General features: G+C 38.6%; 1 protein-coding gene across 1 annotated transcript in view; it reads left to right on the forward strand.

The window, feature by feature from the left end:
• The window catches only part of CMYA5 (cardiomyopathy associated 5), a 98,084-nt gene that overhangs the window by 65,608 nt on the left and 11,604 nt on the right, over positions 1–20,872 (forward strand). The window contains 3 exon segments of the mRNA NM_001281903.1: positions 4,526–4,675; positions 7,197–7,343; positions 8,672–8,819. Of these exon segments, the coding sequence (NP_001268832.1) occupies positions 4,526–4,675; positions 7,197–7,343; positions 8,672–8,819 (445 nt within the window).

A 20,872-nucleotide genomic window follows, 5' to 3' on the forward strand; every position in this document is an offset into this window, starting at 1 on the left:
AAATCTTTCTTGTAAGAATTTAAAGCTAGATTCTGAAATAAACTGTGAGACTAGCATACCATTTCAGTTATAAACGGCATTTCCATTTGAAGCTTTGTGACTGTGCTGGAATACTGAGGAGGTGGAAGGACGGAGCAGTGGAATCGAAGGGGCTTCTCTCTTTTTTTCTCAAAAGAAGATTTCTCTCTCTTAGAGATTATTTGCTTCACATCAGCAGCCAGGTATAGAAGGAAAGAGAAATCAAATATTTTCATATATGTTGTACAGGTTTTTCTTTCGGAGTGGCTTTCTCCTCTTCAGTTGAGTTATTTTTCCTTTTTTCCAAACTAAACAGATTAACGTAGAGAACTAACAGCTCAGCATCATGCTCTGTAGCCAGGAGCCTCCTCCTGCTCAGCTGTCAAAAGCATCCTGCCGACTCTTCAAAATATTTTTTAATGTGCTATTTTAACAAACAAGACAATGAAATTTATTTAGATTTTTTTCAAAGCTGCTGTGTTTCATTGAAGTAACCAAGTTTCACTAACTGTAAAATGTACTTAGACGCCCTCTTTAAAAGATGCTATAATCTTGCAAAGCAAACCATAAAGACAATTTCTGTTAAATTGAGGATTAACTTTTATTCCTGTTGGGAGAGTTTTAATTTAGTAACTAGTAAAAATCTACTGTGTCTTCAAAAAAACTGAAAAACAAAAAAGCCCTCCCCCAAGCCCCCAACACTATATAAAATGAAAAATTCAGTTATTTGTCCTAATGGATTTTCTTTAGGTATGTCTCAGAACAAAGGGGTATTTTCTTATCATGTCTTTAAGAAGCATTTGAATGGAGCCAAGATTGCAAACCAAGAAATTCTGGTCAACAGAGTAGCTCTTTTATTTTTAAGGGATTCTTTTTTTTTTTTAATTTATTTATTTTAATTGGAGGCTAATTACTTTACAGTATTGTAGTGGTTTTTGCCATACAGTGACATGAATCAGCCATGGATGTACATGTGTTCTGCATCCCGAACCCCCCTCCCACCTCCCTCCCCATCCCATCCCCGAGGGTCATCCCAGTGCACCGGCCCTGAGCACCCTGTCTCAAGGACATTCTTTTGAATCTGATGGGCAGTGAGGGGGCATTTGTACATTGCAGAGGTCACAAAGTGTCAGTGGTGCATTCACAAACAGTACGTGTGGCCGTCCCAGTAGTTCCAAGCTGCTGGGGGGCACTGGTCTCTGAGATACAAACGCCGCACATTGCGCCTCTGCTTCAGAGAGTATAGTGAGAAACAGAGCGGCCCTGACGGTTCTTCCCTGCTTACGTGATGCTGGGCAGGGTGGACACTGTTTCTGGTTGGACTGTCCCTCTAATCTCACAACTCTAGGAGACAGGTTTTATTGTTATTCCCATCTGACAGGTAAGAAGATAAGACAGAACAGAGAATTGTTTCGCTTATTGCTCTAGATACACAGCTGTTGAGGATGTGTGTGGGGGGGGTGTTTGGCTTTCAGAGTCTCTGCACTTGATCCACTGGTCTGCACCAAAGAGGCTGAGTGTATTGCTGTGAAAGGGGGGATAACCATAGATTCGTGACACCCCAAGGCTTCTTGACTCTGCTAAGAACTTTAAAAAAAATCATGTAAAATGAAATTGTCCATTTTAACCCTGCTGAAGCCACCATTGTACAACCATTACCACTAATCCAGCTCCAGAATTCTTTTCATTTTGCAAAACTGAAACTGTGTATCTGTTAAATAACAGTTCCTCATTCCTCCCACCCACACCCCCAGCCTCTGGCAACCATCATCTACTTCCTGTCTCTATGGATTTAACTACTCTAAGGACCTCATCTAAATGGAATTCTGCAGGACCTGTCTCTTTTGTGACTGGCTTATTTCACTGAGCATCATGTCCTCTGATTTTACCCCTGTTGAACCATGTGTCAAAATGTCCTACCTTATTAAAGCTGGATAAATCCCATTGTATGTCGACACTGCATTTTGCTTATCCATTCACTTGTTGATACCCTTCTGAGTTCCTTTCACCTTTTGGCTACTGCAGATAATGCTGTTCTCCTGGGGACTTTCTTGAAAGCTCAGTTGCGTGGGACTCTGTATCCACTACAAGTACTGAAATGCAGGCTGATCTAATGCTTAGCTCATTGAGCATGACAGCTCTTTATGGGCGTGCTCTGTCAGGCAGAGGGAATCCATGGGGGTGATGCCTTTGCCCAGTTCCTTAGCCTATGACTGGAAGCCTTAAAATCATTTTGCATTTTTGGCATCACTCTTACTCAAGTTTCTTACTCTAGAAGTGTAAATAGTGTTGATAATGTATAAAGTCTGAACCTCTGATGTTCTTGTGCTGCATAGGAATTGTAAATTGAGCCACTGTTCGTAGTATTACATACATGGAATATTCATACTCCCTTTTAAATTTTAGAATAGTTTAAACAATAAAAGTGGTTCTTGTTTTGAAATAATATGTTTTAGTTTCATTGTTTTTAAAGGAGTAGGTTAGGTACAAAATTACTTCTAGCCTACATGCATTGCCTAATTCCCTACAACTGCCTATTCCTTAAAATTTTTTGATTGAGAGGGGGGCTCAATTATCAATTTAAAGTTTCCTAAGCTACCTGATATAGAGATTTCTGAAAAGATGTTACCATTTTAAAAAGCAGGTAAAGCTCAATGTATAATTCATAGAGGAAAAGGGAGCATTTTCATTGTTTGTTCTTTAAAAAGTTCTCTAGCACTACTTCAAAGATGATAGACAATAGTCAATCTGCTTGGCTCTTCCATAAACCAGGGCAACATGAAAATTTACTGAACTACATTTATCTGGTGGACCCCTTTAGAATGTGACACTGATTTTCTGCTGGGAAGACAAACAGAAAAGTCAAGGATAGTGTAAGAGCCTCTGAAGCACTATCAGCCCTTGGGGAGGGGCTCTGACAGGTGGGCTTCCTGCCTTCTCATGCAGCCTCCCGGCATGTCTTACGTCTGTGGTCCCTCTGTGTTTACCAGATGAAGGGTGTCTACTTCAGCTCCATCATCAGGGGCTTCCTGCCCTCTCCCCTCCATTTTCTGTGCTCCTGCAAAGGCCGTGTTTCTTTCTGAATGTTAACACTGGTTATGTGTCAAGTACTTTGCTAAGCACTTGATATGCATTATCTTGCTTTTTACAACAATCCTGGGAGGAAATAGTATTATTGTTGTTTTCCTGTTTTAAAGATGGAGGAACTGAAGCTGAAGTAACAAAGCTTACAAGTAGGGGATCTGGCGTTTAACCTTAGGCCAGCCTCTGCCCTCCGAAGCTCATGAACTTGCCCATTCTCTTATCTTCCTTCTCATTTTTCATAACTATGTATTTCCTCAGCTCTTTATTTCTGTATTGAATCTCTTCAGTGTGTCTCTTTTTGTTCCATTCTCTAAATTTAGAACCATTTATTTCTTTTAATTTCCACTTTCCTATTGAACTAACCTTTGTTTTCTTTCCCTTCATTGTTGACTTTTAATAAAGTAATCACATAAAATTTAGCCTATATTATTCAGCAAGCTCATCTCTCAGGATTGTTGACTGGAAAATAATAACCACAAAAATAAATTTTAAAACAGTTCATCTGTTCCACTATGGGAATAACCTTTTCCTCTAATTTGTAAACTATACTCAATGCTTTTGTATGTTAAAAATTTTGGAGAAGAATTTCATAGGAGCTTAATTTATGGCATTGTATATACATAAATGTTCAATATGCATAATTATAAACTTTTTAAATCTCTAGTAAAATACTCAAGAATGTTGTTGCCTTTAAAATGCAGAACAATGGATTTATACTAGATATCTAAACCTGATATTCATTTTTTTTTTTTTTTAAACCTGATATTCAAATCAATTAATAGGGTGCTTTTTCCTCATGTAATTTTTACATTTTTTAAGAATTAAAAAAAATTGTAGGTATAGTCATGTTGGATATGGGAAAATGGGATAGTAGTTTCAGAAAGTGTATTTTGATGTTTTACTCATGCAAATCTTTTGCAGCCTTGATGATAAAGCAACTATAGCTAAAAAGGGTTTCATCGATCTCTATTTGAATATAGATTCTGTATTGACATAGAAGGATATGATATTGGTTACTAGCAATGCAAACTCAAGGTTTTATTTTGAAGGAAAACCAAATCATTTGGTACATCCTCTAACTTGTATAAGTTTATTACTCTCAAAGTATAGGACTGCAGAAGAATATTACCAAGTGATCCCATTGGGAGATCCATTTTTTTTTTTCTATGTGTATCATAGTGTATATGTATGCGTGCAGAGAAGACATTTTGGAGAGAGTTACACACAACTATAATAACAGTGGTTGCTTCTAAGGGAAATCCTTGGGGTTGGGGGGCTGTTGAGAACAAGATAGGCCTCGCATTTTTCCTCCATGTACTTCTATATTGTTTGTATTATTGTCAATAAGCACAGGTGACTTTTGCAAAAAGAAAAGAAATCAATAAAACAGCATTAGTTATAATAAATCTTGCTTGTATTCCAGTTCCACAGCCTCCTAGATTAGAACCTCAGGAACTCAATTCTGCCACTAGTACAACAATTGCAGTTTACTGGAGCATGAACAAAGAAGATGTCATCGACTCATTCCAGGTTTACTGCATGGAGGAGCCACAAGATGACCAAGAAGTAAACGGTAGGATTGCTAACACATATTCAGATGCATATGTACATTTCTACATCTTAATTGTAGTATTTAAACATATACCTATTATGACTCTTTCCACAAAGCATTTGTAGCCACTTATAAAAGCAACAATGAACCAGCAATTATATAATGAAATGACATATAAGCAAAATTTGGAAATCAGGACCAAAGAAAACTAGAATGAATAAATATTATCCTAATGATGAATACTTTACCATGAATAAAGGTCATGAATGAATACTTTTCAACATGAATATTTTAACTGAAATTCAAATTTGGCTTTGAGTTCTCAGGTTAACAAGAGCAATTGAGTGATTCTCATTTTCAGGCATGAGGTAACATACCAAAGTGTTGAAAACAAAGTTTCGATCAGAACTGAAGTCTAAAACACAAGCATAAAGTGTCCCACTTTGTAGAGGAGAAATGAGCTGTATATAGGACACTGTCTTCCACAGTAATTTTAGTGCAAACGCAGCGTTGACGTTTTCATGGCTGGCGTTTTCATGGTTGGCGTTGTCTCAGATCCCCCTTTGATAAAAGCTGCAAACAAACTATGAAGGTAAATTCAGAGTTCACACTTCTCAAGGCATGAGAAGACTGTATCGTGTAGTCTTCTGGTGTCCCAAATTAACGTGAAGATAGAGGTAAAAGTGCTTGGGAGGGTGAATGGATCGCATGTTTTACAGTTGAGCCTTTCGTAAACATCTCTCTGTTCAGTAAGACCTCTAGTAAGTCCTGGCAGTCAGGCGGTTTGATGGATCAGAGTTGGGAGTGCTGACATTCTGTGTTGCCTGTTGAAGGTAGACCCATATTTTTGGAAATTAGATGAGCATGTGACAAGATTGACATGGAATAGGAACCAATTTGTAATAAGAAATGAATTATAACTTATTTCACTGTTAATCAGTATTTAAGTCTTTTGGGATGTCATGTGATACTTAGAAAAAGTAAGAAAGCAACCATAGGCATATTGTAAACTTGGCTAAATTTGTCTGTAAGAACTCATATCTTATTGGGAACCTGTTACCATACACCTGTCACAGCACAACAAGAAAACTGCTCTTATTCGCATTTGCAATTGAGAAAATGGATGTGAGATTAAATAATTTGCCCAAGACCACAAAAATTACTTGGGACCAGGACAGGTTTTAAATAAAGATCTTTCAGACTTCAAAGCTTATGTTTTTATTTGCTTGACTCTTTGTTTGTTTTGTTATACCACACTTCACCTCCCTGTATATCCAGTTATATCAAAGAACCTCATGGCTCTCCAAGACTCCTCTTAACGACTGTTTATTTCCTGGAGCACTTTATAAAAGCGCTCCACCTGCCTACCTTCCCCTGCCATGCCCCAAACACATACCTGTCTTGTGTCTCATTCCTTTGATGCCTTGAACTCTGCTGATGCCAGTTCAATAATCTGATGGTCTAGACTGTGGTACTGTGCTGTGTGGAATAGGTCCCCAGTAACATATATTATGTGCTTTGTTAAAAGGAGTACCAGGCTAAACGACTTAGTCTAAAAGGAGAATTCTCTTGAGAACTGCAGTCCCGGGTTCTAGGCTAGGGGGAAATGTTTTTCAGTGTGTATGTCTTTATGATGTTATTTAAGCCAAAATTTCATCCAGAAAGTATATCTCACTGGTAAAAGAGATGCAGTTGAAGAAACCTGCTGAGTTGAAGATTTCCTAAATTTACTTTAAAGGGAATAATCTGGGTTTCTTAACTGCAGGGGTTTTGAAGATATGACATCCTAGAGTAATATCAGAGGATACTTGGAATTACCAGGGGCTAATTTAGAAAAGAAATTGTTCTTTTAAAAGGAAAGAAATTTCAGTAAGAATAATCAGATTGGCCCAAGGAGCAGGTGTTCAGAGTGTTACTGAGTAATATTTACTACTAAAATACTTAAAGTAAAATAAGTAATTTTAGGAAATGTCTTGATTGAACAAAGTTATTTCTTAGAACAGTTTATGTTCTATCAACGATGTTTAAGTATTTCTATCAATTATGGAAATCTCTAGTTGAAAGAATTCTGGAATTCATGATAAGGAATCAAGATTTGAAACTTTGAAAATTATACTGAATAGTTTGCTAATCTATAAAGATGCTTTTTAACATTGTACATTTAGGAAACATGGGATTGTCCTTATTTTATTACATACTCTTTTAAAATATTGCCATTGCTTAAGACTTTTCTTGAGAGTGAATTACTGAGATTAACATAAATTCCATGCAATTTTAGTATTTGCTATTAAAACAAGTTACTTTAATTGTGGTATATGAATCTGACTAATGTGCTATTACAAGTAATACTATGTCATTCTACTTATCTTTTGGAATGTTATTGCTTGAATGTTCTTAAATGTTATCTACCACATAGTGATATCTGTAAGTTTATCAGTTTGTATTTCCCACTGAAAAATATGTAGTTGAATTTTTCCAAAAGCTATAGCTTTCAATTAACTTAGGAAGATACCTCAGAGTTTATGATTGTGTTTTATGCTAGATTTGGTAGAAGAATACAGAGTGACCGTGAAAGAAAGTTACTGTGTTTTTGAAGATTTAGAACCTGACCGATGCTATCAAGTGTGGGTAATGGCTGTGAATTTCACAGGATGTAGCCTGCCAAGCGAAAGGGCAATCTTCAGAACAGGTAAGGAGATGGTAGGGGCTTCCCAGGTGGCTCAGTGGTAAAGAATCTGCCTGCCAATGCAGGAGACATGGGTTCGAACCTTGGGTTGGGAAGATCCCCTGGAGAAGGAAGTGGCAATCCACTCCCGTATTCTTGCCTGGAGAATTCCATGGACAAAGGAGACTGGCGGACTATAGTCCAAGGGGGTCACAAAGAGGCGGACATGACTCACCAACTAAACAACAATACGCAATGACAACAAAAAGGAGATGTTAAGGGGGTGTTAAGAGGCAATACTCAGTTCTTTACAGACTATTAAGATCAACCAATAAGTGTTTGTTAAGCACCTGTTGCATGCTGGGTATTGTGCGGTGCTGCATTTGCAACAGTGAATAAGACTGGGCTCCTCTTCTCAAGAAGCTCATACTCAAGTGGGGGAGATACAAAACAAAAAATCATAGAAATTGTGTGGTAAGGGCCGTGATCCAGAACACTCTAGAAGGATATCCAAGACTGGCTGGGGCAGGGACAGGATCAGGAATGGCTTCCTAGAACTTATGCCTGAATGGAATCATTAAAAGACCAGTAGGAAGTAATATGTTAAAGGAGTGTATTCCATCTGAAGAAGACATATGAGCACAGGTGTCAAGGTAAGAAAGAGTAGGGAGTGTGCAGGTTGCAAAAAGAATTTTGGTATTATTTCTTTGACTTAAAAACAAGGGGAAGAGGACATGAGCTAAGAAAGGCTAGTACATAGAGTTCACACTTGCTAAGGTAAGAAGCTCAGGCTTTCTCATATGGGTGCTAGGAGCCCCCAAAAGACTTTCAGTAATGGTATTCAGCTGGAAATGCATTCTCGTGACGGAATCTTTTCACAGGTGCTTAAGCACGTGTGTCATAAGCCAAGTTTGCATTATATTTAAGATAATTGTAACTGCCTTAGGGAGAGAAATGACTTACTCCCTCTGTTTTATCCTTTCTTCTTGCCTTTTAAAACAACTTATTGAGTACCTATTGACGGCAAGATCATGGCAGCTAACTTGTGTGTAAAGGAAGGGGCAAAAATCTTCATATTCATTTGCTTGTATATGTATGAAGAAACCATGGTAGGATTTATGGAAGAATTTATAGAAAGCTACTATTAGAAGCTGTTTGGGGGTGGGTGAAAACTGGGCGGTTTGAAAGCAAAGATGAGAGGGAGACCTTTCAGTGTGTATATTTTTATACCTTTTGGGTTTTCAACTCAGGACATATTAAAAAAAAAAAATTAAAACCATCCCCAAGCCCAGCGACCAGGGAAGCAGAACTGCCACTGACAGCTCCACAACTGCCCTGTTCTGTCCCCGCAGCCCCCTCCACGCCTGTGATCCGGGCTGAGGACTGTACTGTGTGTTGGAACACAGCCACCATCCGATGGCGGCCCGCCAGCCCGGAGGCCACCGAGACCTACACTTTGGAGTACTGCAGACAGCACGCTCCCGAGGGCGAGGGCCTCAGGTAAGGACCGCTCTGCGTGGGAAGAGCCTGGGGTGTCAGAAACCCAGCGCAGGGCTCTCGACCAGCCTCTAAGGTTATGCTCACAGAGGGAGAAACGCTTCCTAAAACCCTGCTGTGCTAGTGAAGCTGTTGACTTGATTTGCAAGTCTATCACTATTCATCAATGAACTCTAAGTTTGTAATAAAGCACGTGCTACAGTGCAGAATGGTGGCTCCCTTGTAAGAAAAATGTATGTGAATTTTAATAAGATAGAACATTCTTTGAGGTATATTTAACTTGAATCATTAGACAGGATATTGCATATGTTCTGTGCTTTTTTAGTAGTCATACAGAATAGGTACCACCTAACTCAGGAAACTAATAGTGAGCACGTATATAATGTAAATTTGAATGTCTCCATAATATATTGGTAATAAAAAGGAGCTAATTACATTTATATTATCACAGACATACTTGCCTCTTTTAGAGCATGAAAAATCTAGAGATTTTCCAGGAAAAAAGAAATGTAAAGCTCTCTCAATAAAAACTATGAAGCTAAAATTTATTAATAAAAGGCTGTATATCCAGTGGGTCTTTGTTAAATGTTAATTTATTTACTGAGGTGGTGTTTTGTTAACCTCCAATCTGTGGCAATAGGGAATGATGTTCCATGATGAATATTTATATTATTATTATTAATATCCATATTTTGCTAGAGACATTTAAAAATCAGTAATTTAATGAGGTAAATTATTTTGGTAGGATATGGAACTTGGAAATAATGGTATGAAATCAGACAGCTTTTTAATAAAGTCTATTATTTAAGCTCTTGATTATCTTCCTCATCAAGCCACAGCTATTTATTTACTTATGATGTGAGGTTTCATTCAACTGAGCAATAATTATCATTTCTTTCAAGTATGTGAGGATAAGCTTCACAAAATAATGATCAAAGGATGAATTAACGCTGAGTGGAGTGTGTAAGGGTGAGATGTAGGCATTTCAGCTGAAGTGAGAACACAGTAAACATACAAGAAACAATGTCTCTGTTAATGTGCCAGTTGCTGGAAGGCAGGACTTGATGATTAGCAAATAGCTGAGTGGTTAACTCAGAGAGAGAAACACACACACACACATACACAGAGACAGAGAGACGTAGGAAGAGAAAGAAAGAATCGAGGAAGGAAGACAGAGCGAGACAAAGACAGAAACACACAGAGAGATTATTACTGGCTTCTATTAAGCATTTACTGTATACCAAGTCACTGTCCTAAATGCCTTATGTATGTTGCTTTATTTAATCCTTACATACACTCTGAGAGCTAACAGATGCTTTGAGAGCCTAGCAGCTAGTGAATGGCAATCAGGACTGAAATCTTGTTTTATTAGATTTCAGAGTCCAAGCTGCTAACCACTGTTGAATGTCACTCATGAGAGTCCTGGACATTCTCTGCATAGAAACTCTTGATGCTGTGAGAGCATCTGATCAGAAGTGCCCAAGTCCCCAGGCAAGCTCTCCCATCATTCTCCATCATCAGTGAGGAAAACCCAGTTCTTTCCAAGGCAAGACCAGACCATGAAGGAGTGCTTTGGAGTGACTCATCCCTGTTATAGCATTGGTCCTCAGCCAGCATTTGCATAAATAATACCGACACAGTTGGGTTCTAAAATCAGCAGAAATCTGGAAACCCTGAAACCTAGTAGCCGTTTCACTGAGGGAACTGTGATGTCATCTCCTAAGTGATGTCATCTCCTAACCCTCTCGACAGTTCTAGAAGGGAGGTCATGACTTCCATTAAATGAGACTCAGGAAAAAAAAAAGAAAAAAAAGAAAAAAAAAAAAAAATGAGACTCAGGGAGGTTAAATAATTTGGCCGAGGTATTAAATGATGGAGTGAGAGTTCAGAGTCAGGATGCAAACTCAGGTTCGTCTTATTTTTTCTACTAGTTCTAAAACTTGCGTCATTACACAGACTGCGTTAACATACCTAAACAGCCTGACAACTTGGAGTTATTGTATATCCTTGGTTTCTTTTGTCATATGAAAAACATAGATGTAAAGAGAGAACCCCTTTAGTTAACAGTTTTCCTTTCTCTGGTCATTCTGAGGCTCTCAAAAAAAGTTGATTTGATATCACTGATGAAGAATGCATTCCAAACAAATCCTTCATCAAAGCTAGAGAAATCAATGACAGTTTCATTTCTAGGGAAAAAATGGCCTTCCATCAATCTCATTAAGACAAAAGTTGAACTTATTAAAACATGACTAGTCATTCATTTATCCCTTTGAGACTTTGCCAGTGGGTTCTCTTAATTTTTCTTGCCAAAGGAGAACATCTGAGAGGCTGGATAAGCAGAAGTTTATAGAAGTTATGGACCAGTACAGGAATCCTTTGTTATTGAATGGACCTGGTCCAGCAAGTTTAGAAGTGAAGGGAAATTCTGCATTCTGAGTCTTGTTGATAGCTTGGGGCTGTGTTGGAGATGGACCTCTTTTCCAGTTGGGTGTTAAAAGACCACTCAGTGCCAGGAGGTAGAATGGTATGTTCAATCCACAGCTCAAAGATGACTCTCCAGGCTCTCTGGACACCTGATGAATCTCACAATAGGTCGTTTTTAAGGCAAGCACAATTTTGTTGGCTGCAAATCACTACCCTGTTTGATAAGTCACATCAGAATGATCCCTCACGAATACAAGAAACCTCAGTGCTTTATATCTCTGGTTGGCATCAACAAACTATGAAATAATTCATCCTTAATTTCAGAGGCCCAGGGCTGCAAAACTCATTTGTATCTCTTTTGGTTCTCCAATTTAAGAGTTCAGGAGGGAGAGAAAATTCGACTCTTTCGGAGTAGTCATGTGTCTTGTGTCTTTGACCATCTGGTTCTTAAAACCAACTTTAAAACAATTCCTTACAATGTCTGATGGTTCAAAACTCTACTAAACATTAGCTATTTAGCAATCATCTATATTGCCAACCTCTAGAATGTCAGCTGTAGACAGCTAGTCAGACAGTGGAACTGATAAACAAAGAATCTCAACATTTTATCACCCCTAGCTAAAAAACCAAACCATCCCTAGTTTTCCATTTTATTAGAGACACATTCTTCACTTTGGTTTCTGCATAGCAGTGCATAATTGAAGTTATTTTGTGTCTTGGAAAGAACAGCAAGCCAAGGATTGTCTGATCCCACTCACTTGTTGGCTCCATAAAGGGATTATTATGTAAAGTTGCAGCCTCAGTGCTTGGGACAGTATCTGGCATATTGTAGCTACTCAATACGCATGTGTAACCTGAATGGGTATATATCATTAGCATGGAATACATAATACTGACAACAACAATAAAAGTTAGGTCAGTTTTGAGGATAATGTCATTCAAAATCAGAAAAAAAAAAAAAAAAAGCAAATTGTGCCCACAGAGTAAAGAAGAATGGTGAATGAGTTAGTTTTAGTGAATGGATATTTAATTAGGAAATAGGACTAGTCTAACTTGGAAGACTGGATACCTTTTCATGGATCACTTACAGGGAAGAACACTTATAATCTTATTTATCCATTGGTTACATAACCCTTGCATACATTCTAGGTTCTTTGCAAAACCCCTATGCTAAATCAGATGTAAAAACAAAACACATACAAAAAACCCCATAAAAAAAAACTGGGTAAGAACAGGAAGCTTTTCTGTGCAGCTCTTCATTACAGGTCTGTTTAATGAGTGAATGAGTAGATAAATGATGGCATTAGCCAATCTCCTTTTGTCCTTGCCAACTCCAAGTCATCCCACTGACTGGAATCTCTAGCAAAGAAAAGATGGAGAACTAAACAGAACTAAGAACTAAATGAATTTAGATATTTCTCACCCTCAATCCCTGAAAAGACAGACAGCCTTAAAAGCTCTCGTCTGGAGTAGGAAGAGAAATGGAAATGAAGAGGGGAAAAAAGGATGACTAATATGAAATTGCACATACGCACACGGGGGGCATTGATTACCCTTTAGATTAGGGAGTCTAATTTTGGTTGCCAGAACAGAAACACATCCATCTTCAGACTGGCATTCACTCTCCCAGAACGATGACCTCTAGAAATTCCAAAAAGATGCTGGTTGACCTCTTAGAGGAGGTGTTTAAATGCAGTGAGCCCATTGCGCTCCAGAGCTTCCTGACGTGGTGTCTGAAACAGCCGAGCAGTTGTCTCCATGCCATCATCCTCACAGAAAACACATTTGCATACTTCTGTGTGTGGGCACTGTGGCTCCAGCCCAGCAGTCGGCCCCTGTTGGGCTCGGGGGTAGGCGGGAGTGACAATCCCTGGCTTGTGTGTGGGGGCTGAGGGAGCTCCTACTCAGCCTTTCCTGTTTTTCTTTGAATGCTCTCCTCAGGTTGGGTGGGCTCAAAACACTTTGAAAAATTTTCCACCGCTCGGCTGTTTCCTCAGCTGTTCTGTCTCTCCTGTGTGGAGAGAAGTCAGCAGAACTGTGGGTGGAGGAGGGAAAACTGAGAGAAATATAGTACAGGGATTAGCCGTGTGGGCTGTGCAGAAAGAAGCTGTGTACTGAATGACAAATCTGTGAGACTCAATACGCCACGAAAGTGGTTGGTAGTGCACTTCCTGCTCCCCGGCCCCGGCCAAGGCGATGGGTGGAGAGACCCTCCTGTGTGGGCTGGGCTCTGGGTGCTGGATCTATGAGCTCCTGTTTCTCCTGCTTCCAGCTTTTGGGGTCACACGTGGTGGGGCAGAACAGGATTGTCTGTCACAGCTGGGGATCTAGCTGGGGACACCTGCCACTTTGTCCCTATAAGGAAAAGTAAGGGTGAATTTCCTAATGAACTCAATGCCTGATCAGGAGACGAAGAATCCCAGCATTTGAAAAAAAAAAAAAACCAAACATTTTTTACTAAGCTTTCAACTGAACAGGTGATGACTGACCACACAGTCTAGGGCAAGTGATTTGACCTTTTGCACAGCCTGTGGGTAAAGGAGATAGTCATTCCTCCCCCATGCTTGCTTCATAGGATGACAGGAGCACCACTGACATGATTGGGCCAAAATTCACAGAGTAATTAAGAGGTAATAGGATAACCTACCCCCCCACAACTCCACCTCCACAGAAATTCTTGGCATTCAGCTTTTGCTAAATGAAATCTTTCTTCCCAAATGAATCTGATTTAACTTTGATCATTTAAAATTCTATACACCTCCTGCTTGTATAGTAAAGCCTCAGTCAATGGAAAACCAACCTCTTCTTTTACTTTTAACTTATGATCTGTCAGTTTTCAAAACGATTCCAGTTGTTCACAATGAAAGACTCAGTCATACTAAAGCCACTAAAAACAACCCTGTAAGGGCAAGAGCCAGATAATGCAGAGGTAAGGAGGTTGTTTCACAAAGCGCAGGTTAAGAACAATACCTCAATGGAACATGCAATTTAAATATGAACTTCCTGGCAGCTAAAGTGAAAACAGAAGAGTGGGGGAGAGAGCAAGAGGGAGAAAGAAAGAGATTACATAACTCATCTCTTTTAAAAAAAGGAAGCACAACGCTTCACTGAGAGAGACAATTCTATTTCTTGACATTCAGTTATAAGATGAATTTTTCATGTAGATCTTTATATAAGGGCTATTGAACAAGATAATAGTGATTGTCTTTAAGAGCAGTTTTACAAAAGATGCAAAAGCATTCCCTATGTAACCCTTTTTTAAATGGGCTCTGAAAGTATAATTTAAATCACCATTCTGTGCAGGTAGTTCTGTGGGACCTCAGGTAATTGTCCACCTGTGTGACCTTGGAGTGGTAAAGGAGAGGTTGGAGAATCCAGAAGAATGAATAGATGTTACTAGGTTCTTGGGATTCTCTGCCTGAAATGTAAATGGTGTCATTCAAACTTTGGAGGGTAACCAACTATGGAGAAAACTAAACTCTAGGATCCTTCTGCTGGAAAGATCTCTTTGATTGACTCTCTGATTTTGTGAGAGATTCTAATTATAGGAAAGCCTGAGTTCCATGGGTCATCAGGATTCTGCCCTCATGTTACGTTTCTACACTATTATGAACTAATAGTGATGTTTAGTTAACACTGAGTCTTATAATAAGACTCATTTATCAAATAAAAAAAAAGGCCTGTTGAGAAATATTTATTTAACTATGTTTAAAAAAAAAGTCAACATATAAAGAATTTACGTCTTAATCCTGATTTAACAAAAATTTTCATCTTAAACAGAAAATTCTGTGTTTATGGTTAATTAAGGTTTTATAAATGGCTTCCAACAGCGGAAACTGTTTAGTTGTTCTTGTATTTCATGTTGCTTAAGCACAAGCTGGAATCAATATTGCTGGGAGAAATATCAATGACCTCAGATATGTAGATGACAAACTTATGGCAGAAAGTGAAGAGGAACTAAAAAGCCTCTTGATGAAAGTGAAAGAGGAGAGTGAAAAAGTTGGCTTAAAGCTCAACATTCAGAAAACTAAGATCAGGGCATCTGGTCCCATCACTTCATGGGAAATAGATGGGGAAACAGTGGAAACAGTGACAGACTTTATTTTGGGGGGCTCCAAAATCACTGCAGATGGATTGCAGCCATGAAATTAAAAGATGCTTACTCCTTGGAAGGAAAGTTATGACCAACCTAGATAGCATATTCAAAAGCAGAGACATTACTTTGCCAACAAAGGTCCGCTAGTCAAGGCTATGGTTTTTCCAGTGGTCATGTATGGATTTGAGAGTTGGAATGTGAAGAAAGCTTGAGAGTCCCTTGGACTGCAAGGAGATCAAACCAGTCCATTCTGAAGGAGATCAGTCCTGGGTGTTCTTTGGAAGGAATGATGCTAAAGCTGAAACTCCAGTACTTTGGCCACCTCATGTGAAGAGTTGACTCATTGGAAAAGACTCTGATGCTGGGAGGGATTGGGGGCAGGAGGAGAAGGGGACGACAGAGGATGAGATGGCTGGATGGCATCACCGACTCGATGGACATGAGTTTGAGTGAACTCCGGGAGTTGGTGATAGACAGGGAGGCCTGGTGTGCTGCAATTCATGGGGTCGCAAAGAGTCAGACATGACTGAGTGACTGAACTGAACTAAACTATGTTCTCATAGATTTTTCTTCTTATTCCTATTTCTCCTTCCCACCCCTTCTCACCCTGTGCTATCTTACAATTATGTTTTTCAAACCTAACAGATCATTAAAACAACAACAACAACTGGGATACTCGTTAGAGTTTAGAGTCACAGGCCCCTCTTAAGGATTCCTATTCAGAAGGTCTAATATGCCCAGGCAGGTATGGGAAACATACTTTACTAGCTGGTCCCCATAGAGCCCAGCAGTGTGCTGTCTTCACTGTTCACATTAAATGGTGTTGATTGACTGGCTGAATGTTGGTGCTGCCAACCATAAGAGCCCACTGTGTTTTTAAAAAACAGTTCATACTTAGCCATCTGTTTGCTCTGCAGTGACAGCACCATCCGTAGGCTGCTTCCAGGAGTCATGGCACTGGGTTTCTCCATGTTGTTTGTACACATGCCGCCCCCTTTTCCTGGGAGGAAATATGTTCAGATCCGGGTATTGGACATGGCGGTGCGGGGGACCACCACTCCTCGCGGTGACCAGCCCTCAGCTTACCTTGAGCACATGCACACCTTCCATCCAACACAAATTGTTGCGTTATAAAATTCCTAGAGAAGTTACTTCATAGAATTCAAACTAATGTGCATTTTGCAAACACATTTAACCAGCTTCTGAACTTGTAATATAGCTCTGAAAGTAAACTGTTTAATCAATTTCAGATAGATAATACATAAATATGGTACAAATTCAAAAGACACACAAGAGAATACAGTGAAAATTGTCTCCTTTCTATCTATACTTCATTTCCTCATATCTCCCCGCCCCCAGAGGCAATTACTGTTATCTGATGCATATTTATCTTTTTAGATAGTCTGTGCATATATAACAGCTATATTTTTTCAACAAATTGTAGCATACTATATATATTTCTTCCACCTTATTTTTCTTATTTAAAAATATTTCTTGGTATCTCATGGCAATACGAATGGAACTGCATAGGTTTTAAAAAAAAATTTCATTGTATTCTAAGAACATAATTTATTTGACTAATTGAGAGGCACTTCAGTTGTTTCCATTGTCACAAACAGTACTGTGGAAAAACCCTTGTGCATATATCATTTCATACATGTGCAAGTATATCTGCAGGGTAAATTCCTAGGAGTATCAGGATTGGTTAGAAAGTAAGAATATTTTGAGTTTTGATAGATATTACCAAATTGTTTCCATAGACGCTGTAGCTGTTTGCACTCAGGCAAGCAGCATGTAAGAGTGTTTCGTTCTCCATACTTTTGTCTACACAGGGTGTGATAAAACCTGATCTTTCACAGTTTGATAAGTAGAAAATGGAATCTTATTACAGTTTAATTGTGCATTTCTGTTATTGGGTGAACATCTTTTTGTATGTTTCAGAGTTATGTACTTCCTTTTCTATAAACTTTTCATTTCCTTTACCCATTTTTTTCCTATTAGAGTGTAGTATTTTTTCTTATTGATTTGTAGAAGTTCTTTGTTTTTAAAGGACATCAGTCTTCATCTATGATACAAGCTGCAATTAAAAATTTTTTTTTGCCATATATATATTTTTTTAAATGTTAATACTAGTTAATTCATACTTTCAAGAGGAAGTGTGGAGTAGGGAATCCAACTTTATTTTTTCTAATATGGCTATCCAGCTTTGCCAACATTTTCCTTTCTGATTTGAACTAGTTCCATTATTATATATTTAAGAACTTATGTGTTTGGTGCTAGTCCCAATCTTTATAAACTGTTCCATTGACCCATCTGTTTATGCCCTGGTACCATGCACTCTTTATTATAACTTTATAATTTTAGAAGTCATGTAGATTAGGTTGCCCTTTCATGACCTTTTTTTTTTTTTGGCTAGTTTATTTCTCACACGACCTTTAGAGTCAGACTGTGTAGTCCCCTCTACTCCTCTGGCCCTGATAATTCGGTATTTGTAGAGATCATGTTTGGAGAAGGCAATGGCAACCCATTCCAGTACTCTTGCCTGGAAAATCCCATGGGCGGAGGAGCCTGGTAGGCTGCAGTCCATGGGGTTGCAAAGAGTCGGACACGACTGAGCAACTTCACTTTCACTTTGCACTTTCATGCATTGGAGAAGGAAATGGCAACCCACTCCAGTGTTCTTGTCTGGAGAATCCCAGGGACAGGGGAGCCTGGCAGACTGCCGTCTATGGGGTCGCACAGAGTCAGACACAACTGAAGCAACTTAGCAGCAGCAGCAGAGATCATTTTGGGTTGATAGATTAATTTAGGGAGCATTAAAGTTTTTATGATTGTTTCATTTTCCTTTCCAAGAACTGATCTGCCTTACCTTTTAGTCACGTCTTTAGTGGGCTTTCCTTCATTATCATTTTCAAAAATAGTTTTCATATAAATCCTACACACTTTTGCTATGTTTGCCACTATTCTAAATAAGGTCTTTATTTTGCTTTATCTTCTATATAGTTGTTATTTGTATATGAAAGATTTTGATTTTTTATATTAGATTCACATCTAGCTATCTCACTAAATTCTGAGTTTTTCAGCTGAGTTTCTTCGGTTTTCTAGATAGCAGTCATATTATCCTCAGGTGATAATAATTTTACCTCCTACTTCTCAATTTTTTTAACCTCATGTCTCTCTGATTTACTAGGAATGCTTCTAGTATTTTCTCATAAGCATTAAGTCCCTAATGGTTTTCTACTTCATAAAGATCCTTTTCAGTTCTCATGTGAGATATTTCTTGCCCCATTGTCTATGGATAGTTGTGGCAAACTTTTCAGTCATCCCCTGCAAAAACTAAAGAATGAAAGGGCTCAAACTAGAAAAGCCATTGTTACATTGGGCAAACATCGGCCTTCTGGGGTCTTCCACTCATTTCCAACTGAAATAGCAAGAGAGGGACCAGTCTCATTCACATGGCAGCCCTTCAGACTTCTGAAGAGACAGTAGGTCTCCTTTGAATATTTCTCTTTGCCTTACAACATTGGAGTTTAACAATATTCACATTCCCAGAACTTCCAATATAAAGCCTTCCCTTCCCACAGTACTATGGTGCTTGTAGAGAGGATCCCACACTTATGACCCAGAGTGAAACTCTTCGAGTCATATTTCTTATTGCGTTTTGGATTTTATTATTGGCTCTGAACTTCTAAAATCATCAGACTGGTCACATTGTTGATAAGACTGAAATCTCTTCTTACCTAAGCACCAATAACTCGCTGGGGTTCCATGTGCTATCTAATCAATTACCTCAATTTGGATATTCTGTGAATTTGAATCCTACTCCAGACTATGTGAAACTCATTATAACGATGTGGATTCAGTTGCAATTATGACAAGTTTTTGGTTTTGAAATAAAAATATCATAATCTATGGAGGAGTGCCACTCTTCAGATTTCAAATTGCAAAATTTGTGAAGTTTTCATTTGGCTCAACAGTAGGGACAGCTGACATGAAAACTTTTGTGGCATTCAAGTGAGGTCAGACAGAATAAATAGACATAGGGTTGAACCATTTGTATCTGAGCTTTTTTGCTTTCGTCTTGGTGTTCGAGCATATGATAGCAACTTATAAACAATAAAACCCTACCATATTTCATATTACTTTCATTTTCATGCCTGGTGCTTTTATAGATTCAGCGAGGGCATGGTGCATATTTGTCACGTCCACATGGCCTGTTTGCACAGTGATCCCATATATTGGATTCTGTACTGTGTAGACTTTTGTTCTTTAAATGACTAATAAGACAGCATGTAATCGACTCTCTCTCTCTCTCTCTCTCTCTATATAGAACAGCATCCTTGGCATTTAACAACTGCATTATCAGAAAATGAAACCCATATGTTCTATCCAATTTCTAGAGATGAAATTTCCTCACTTAGTCCTGTCAAGCAGGGGCAGGACCTGAGCATATGATAATTGATCAATAAATATTTATTTAATGAGTAGATGAAGCCTGAAATTCAGTTCAGATCTGAGTGTGCTTATTGAGACAATAAGCTTGTTATAATTAATGTACACTGAAAACATATCTTCAGTCATCAGTTCAAACAAGATCAGCAATACATTTACCCCAGAATAATGATGTAGATACTAGTTTAGAATTGTATTTTTAGTCATAGGACCTGGTGTTTTGTTAATTAGTTGAAGCATAATTAGTTGTCAGTGGACATGTAGCTCAATTTCATCCATCCATTCTCCCCTGCATCTAAAGAGAGTCCCCTCCAAGGTCCTGGTCAGGTGGTAGGTTCTGAAATTACAACTAATAAGGTTTGGGGAATTTACAGGGACCTTTTTCAGGGGCAAGTACTAAATAGCAAATACACAAATAGACCCAGGCTTCTCCCCTCTGTGGCCCCTCCAGCTGAGAAACACATGGAGTTTCCCTGCTTTTAGACACAGGGCTGTTCTGGTTGGGGAGGGATTGTTACTCTGTACAGATTTTCTGCTTTGGAAAAGTCTAAATTAATTTGTTTTCTGGATCAGTGATACTTTTTCCTTTTCATGGTCCTTCATGGTATTCTCTAAGGTAGGTATTGAGAATGAAATAAATCAACAGAAGGAGGAATAACCTGAAAGAGAAAATCAATCTGAGAATGAACAGTGGCCACTCTCTGATTCTAATGATTGTGTGGAACATTCATTAATAACAAAATAAACCCAAAGAAAATAAAAACAAACAAAGCAAACAGTTAAAAAACAAACAAACAAACTCTCTCTCTCTGAGAATGGATTTGAAGGTTGTTGTACTGTTTGTACTGTCGTTTTCAATGACTAGTATCCAGTGCACATCTTAGAGGGACAGGATTCTGATTCTGTAGCACTCAGATTAGAACTTCTTCTCTTAGCAAGGAGCCTAACTTGTCAAAGTCTCCCCAAATGGAGGCTAAAAGAAGAGCACTTGTATACTTTGTATAAATGCCCTAGGATATGATAATCACGCAGATTAAAGAGAATGGAAAAGAGGCAGAAAAATTATTCCAGCTCATTTCAAGTT

Source organism: Bos taurus, chromosome 10 (assembly GCF_002263795.3).
Source record: "Bos taurus isolate L1 Dominette 01449 registration number 42190680 breed Hereford chromosome 10, ARS-UCD2.0, whole genome shotgun sequence".
Lineage (NCBI taxonomy): Eukaryota > Metazoa > Chordata > Mammalia > Artiodactyla > Bovidae > Bos > Bos taurus.